This window comes from Chaetodon trifascialis, chromosome 24 (genome assembly GCF_039877785.1).
Source record: "Chaetodon trifascialis isolate fChaTrf1 chromosome 24, fChaTrf1.hap1, whole genome shotgun sequence".
In the NCBI taxonomy this organism is placed as follows: domain Eukaryota; kingdom Metazoa; phylum Chordata; class Actinopteri; order Chaetodontiformes; family Chaetodontidae; genus Chaetodon; species Chaetodon trifascialis.
This window is the reverse complement of record NC_092079.1, coordinates 11,596,450-11,601,867: the sequence shown is the minus strand read 5'-3', so window position 1 is coordinate 11,601,867 and position 5,418 is coordinate 11,596,450. Positions and strand designations below refer to the sequence as shown.

At 45.6% G+C, this 5,418-nt stretch overlaps 1 protein-coding gene across 1 annotated transcript; it reads right to left on the bottom strand.

Annotated features, from left to right (window-relative positions):
* Positions 1-327: 327 nt before the first annotated feature.
* On the bottom strand, positions 328-2,718 carry sox1b (SRY-box transcription factor 1b). The gene has a single exon (XM_070957602.1). The coding sequence runs from the start codon at positions 2,414-2,416 to the stop codon at positions 1,346-1,348; it is 1,071 nt and encodes a 356-aa protein (XP_070813703.1). The 5' UTR covers positions 2,417-2,718; the 3' UTR covers positions 328-1,345.
* Between the last annotated feature and the right edge of the window lie 2,700 nt (positions 2,719-5,418).

Below are 5,418 nucleotides of genomic sequence, written 5' to 3'. Positions count from 1 at the left end.
CCATTTCAAATGACAGACAAATGGAAAATTAGGGCATTATCAGGCTAATATTTCCTCTCCCTGGACAGAAATTCTCAGCCAACGAGTATCCAGTGCAACCTTTGAGTTACAGGCTGGCCGCCTCCAAAATCAGCTCCTGGAGATAAATAATAAGGCCCTAATAATTGACATTTACAGATATCATGAAACACAGAGTAATAAAATTAAAAGCATTTCAGAAAACAAAAATGCAGGCCTATAGTCTGTATAGTGTATTTTAGGCCTGTTTTCCATTTCCCCACTTAAAGACCATTTTCTCACAGATCTCCCATCGCCTTAATATGACACGTGACCCATTGTGATGTGAATTTATCGAGACAAAATGCGCATCATCAACATTTATACCAGCTTGACTAATTGGACAGTTCAACTGATTTTTACTGTATCTCAGAAAGACAAAACAAAATGTGATCATGTTTGCATTATTCTCAGGGAAATGATCAATTAAGAGGCCGATTGATAAATAATAATAATCATGTCGATGTGATGTCATCATGCTTTGCGATTGATTAAAACGCTCTTCACTGCAGCGATGCAATAAGCTCGTCAGCACTTCTATTTCAGAAATTGAATAAATCCAAAGACACATCAAATGTTGGTTTACACGAGCCTGTTTAAATCCCCCACCGACACTTTTTCCAAGCTTGAGGAAATTGTTGTAAAACGTATTAAACTCAGCGCAAAATCGTCTCGTCTCCAACCCCAAAATGGGGCTCGGTGTTTTATGAATTATGTACAATTGCGTAAAAGCGTTTTCAGTAGGCCTATTTATTCACAATTTACAAGATTTTACAACAACAAAAACAAAATTCAAATTACACCGACTGACTCACATGTTTACAAGCATTAAAACTGGAAATCAATTTAAATTGCAGCCTAGAAACTTTTTTTTTTTTTTTTTTAAACACATCTTCCACACCGCCCTCCATTTGTTATACGGTTCCCTCTTTAAACAGGCTTTCAGGGTCCCTCAAACACACCGCTGGTGCCTTTTAATTCCACAGAAAAGTCGGAAAAAATAACCCTCAAAATGCACCAGCCTTCACGGATTATAATTTAAATCGTGTCAAAACTTGGCATGCTCTGTTCCAGAGAGCAAAAGTAAATCGGATGCGCTTTCCTTTAGCTCGGACAGACAGAAATCCATCAGTGAAAGAAAAAGAAAATAACAATAAAAAAGTTTGTTCAAAGTGATTGCATTTTTATGGCTATAACCGCCTATAATTTACAATTCAGCAGCCTGCGCCCACATCTAAGTTTTTAAATATTTGGTTGTGGTTTGTAGTGCTTATAGTACATTTAGGATTTAAATATGAGTCAGAGGAACCGTCCCGTTTACCGGAGTGGAGCCGCTGCTCTGGTAGTGCTGCGGGTGGAGCACGTGCAGTCTGCTATGAACGCTGGAGTCCCCCGCCGCCTCGCCGGTCGGCAGATACATGCTGATCATGTCCCGCAGGTCCCCCGTGGGGCACGGCGGCGGCGGCGGCGCGCGCGCGGTGGAAACCGGGGGGCTCACGCTAGGCTCAGATTTGACAAGGGACCCCAAAGTCCCTCCGATCGCCCCGGACACCGGGGAGACACCGGAGCTTTGGTGCTGGTGAGTGTAGCCGGTGATCCCGCCGTAGCCCGGCGGAGAGGCGCTCATGTAGCTCTGAGAGTTTGAGATGGGGCTGTAAGATAAGGCACTCATGTCGTACCTGTGCACGGGTTGCGGGTTGTGCGGGTGGTGATGCGGGTGATGGTGCGGATGCGGGTGGTGCGGGTGAGCTCCGGTGCCCGGGTGTTGCGTGTATGCCAGCTGCGCCTCCTGCATCATCGCATGCGCCGCCGCCGCTGCGGCCGCCACCTGGCCCGAGTACGTGCCGTTTGCCCAGCCGTTCACGTGCGTGGCGTAGCCCGCATTTGCCCCTGCGTGGCCCCCTCCGGGACTCTCCAGTCGCTGCCCGCCGCCCATCCCCACGCCCGCGGAGGAGCCGAGGAGCCCGCTGGCCAGCGAGTATTTGTCCTTCTTCAGCAGCGTCTTGGTCTTCCTCCGCGGCCGGTACTTGTAGTCCGGGTGTTCCTTCATGTGCATGGCCCGCAGCCGCTTCGCCTCGTCGATGAACGGTCTCTTCTCCGCCTCGGTCATCACCTTCCACTCGGCGCCCAGCCGTTTGCTGATCTCCGAGTTGTGCATCTTGGGATTCTCCTGTGCCATTTTCCGCCGCTGGCCCCGGGACCAGACCATGAAGGCGTTCATGGGTCTTTTGATTCTGTCCTGGGGGACTTTGCCGCCGGCACCCCCGCCTCCTCCTCCCGCGTGTCCCCCCGGGTTGGATGGGTTGGTCTGGGGCACCACAGGGGAATGTAAGTCCGTTTCCATCATGATGCTGTACATTCACCTCGTCTTGGTAGGACAACACTTCTCAGTCAAACACACAGAAACATTCAGGCTGGCCCGCGCGCAGCTGCACCTCCGAGGAAGAGGGAGATAAAGAGTGAAAGAAACAGAGAGAGAGAGAGAGAGATGAAAAGGTGCTGTAGTCTCTGGATGAAATCCACTCAGAGGTAAACTTGCTCCGCACTTCCCCTTTTTGCCTTTTTCCTGTCATCCGCGAGCGCCGAGAAGAATAGAAAGCGCTTGTTTGAGCTTACTTTGGTTGAAGCCGTGCTGGGAAAAGTTACCGGAGCGTGCCTGGGCCGCGCGCTTTGACAGCAGCTAAATGAGCGAGAGACGGCCAATGGAGAGGCTCGAGCGGAGACGTGATTTGCATGCAGGGGCTCGAGGTTCTGGTGACGTCGGAGCGCGAGACCTAAAAATTACTCCCTCTGTCATCTGTTTTGTGTGTGTAGCCAAAAGCACACAACATGTAATCAGTTAAATTCCCATAATTCTGCCTCAGACGGGCTGCGGCGCAGCCTGTGCGCGCGCGCCCTCATATTTTAACATGGCTTTGATTTGTTTTTATTCGTATTTCATATTTGACGTTGTTGCAGCGAATGAAACTTGATTGAAAACGAGATTTGTTCTTGCAGGACAGCGTTACAACAAGAAAGCTTTAGTAAAAATGACAACATTAATTAGCCTGTCACCTTTACGATACTTGGAAAAAGTACCAAACACTGTGAACAATATTAGAGTTTTAATATAGTTTCACAGTAGTATACTTTTAGAGCTAACTTATACGTTTAATAATTACCCTGTTAAGTTTATTAGCATAAACAATGACGTCTTGAAACCATATCGGCTGCAATATTTAGAGACGTCATTATTTGGGACATATGACTCGTTTAGATGTCATGAGTAATACTAATAATATTAATACAGTATTTTAAAATGTCTCCGTGCTTTTTGTCAAGCTGGGGGCTTCACAGCCTCCTATTCACAGCCACAGGTGCTTTTCTGTTGTGCCAGTTGCTAGGAAACAGGTGACTGACGCCCGGAGCACGTGCCATTCAAAGCGGCCCTTTTGTTTGTTTCGCCGAAGCCGTGTGGCGAGCACGAGAGAAAGAGGGAGAGATTTAACCCCCATACAAAAACTACTGTAATCCCATAATAGATGTGAGCATTAGAAATCTATGATATTTCTAACATGTTAATAAAGAAATGAGGCGCGACGCGGCCGCCGTAGAGCAGCTGCAGGCCTGCAGGAACAGGCCCCGGACTGCTTCACAATGAGAGTAAAAGGAAAGCAAAATTCCTTAAAATGTAATTGAGTCTGTCCTGATCTGTAAATGAAACACTGCTTTTAAAACAAACAATACCTGCTTGAATTTAATGTAATTTAATTGTTAACATGCATTTCTACTACTGCCAGTAAAAATAATGATGAAGCACACCAGCCAGATTTTTCTACAGACAAAACTAATGATTATTGTCATTATTGTTTCATCAGAAAATTGTGATAGAATATGGACGAATGACATATTTAAAAGGCTTGCTTTGTACAAACAGTCCGCAATGTAAAGATAAATCATTTTATCTTAATCCAAAACAAAGAAACATATGAGAATTGAACTGTTTCAGCATCTGAAATCATTCAAATGATTAACGGATCATCAGAACAGCTGTATTTTTGAATTAATTATACGTGCAGCCCTATATTTTTGCTATGTATTTTTATGTATTTTTATGAGCACAGTGAAAGAGGACAGAATGGATAAATATTTCATTGAGCGCTGCAGTTTGATTTCACGTTGCGGTTGTTGTTTGGTATTCCGGTCTCCTCCTGCTTCACTGGCTTCCCGTCATGTGGAGGATCTTTTCAGCCCTCTGGGATTATGCTCCCAAGTGGCATCTGTCAGGTGCTGCCCGCCTCTCAGCGAGCTGGTAAACTATATTGGCGCGCTGGCATGGCTGGATTTTCCTCTCGCTCCCTTGTACCAGTTGGCTGTAGTGCTGCTAAGTGGCTTGTATGATCTGTTTTGTGCACAGTCTCCTCTCTTTCTGGCTTTTTGTGGCGGCGCCGAAACACGTGGATGAGAAGGTTTTATCTTTGAAACGCAGACTGTGCCACATCAAGGAAACGCAGCCGGGTCGGTGTTCGAGGCGGAAATCAAATCAGTGAATTGACAGAAATGTTTGATGTTGACCAAATAATGATATCCTGTCAGTGAGCACACTCTGCTTTATTTTGTGAGGTTGTGTTTATTCATGTATTGATTTCAAACCATGCAGAGACTTTGTCACACTCAAAGCCTGATTGAATGATCTTTGATAGAGGAGTCAGCTGACAGACACTGAGGAGAACTGAGGTTATTTTGGGCATTGGGATGGTTCTATTTACAGTCCAGGCTAGAAGATGTTGACCTTAGATGGATGGAAGTGAACAGAAAGAGTTCCACCACCACCATCATCTCTGTGTGTTGTTTCTCAGTGTGTGTGTGTGATGCTTTTTGACGTGAGGTCCTTTCAAAAGGCTCCAAATGAGTGGAGTCTACTGTGTCTATTTCTGAATTTCCCCTCCTGGCAGTTTACTCTAAACATTATCACACAAACAATTGTAGTTGCGGTTTTGTTTAGACAGTCTGGAGCGAGCATGCAGTGTTTCAGGATGAGGACGGCATAATGAAAGCTTGTTTACATGTGTATCCAAAGAGCAATTATAAAATGATTAAGGCAGTAACGCAGACAAATACGAGAAGACAGAAGTAGTCCGTTTTTAATGGTATCAAGTTCAGACATGTAAACATTTCCACGTCGTGCATGTGCTCAGCTTTCTGCAGTTAAAAGCAGCATCATTTCCAAAAATGATGAGCAGGAGAAAAAGAAATGCTGCACTTTCTCTCAGTGGGCTGGAGGGGCGTGTCTGTGTTTGATTGACAGTAGCTGAGGCCCTGCAGAGAGTAAACAAACATGATCAGACGGTGTGTTGTTGGTGGTGATATTAAGATGTTTGC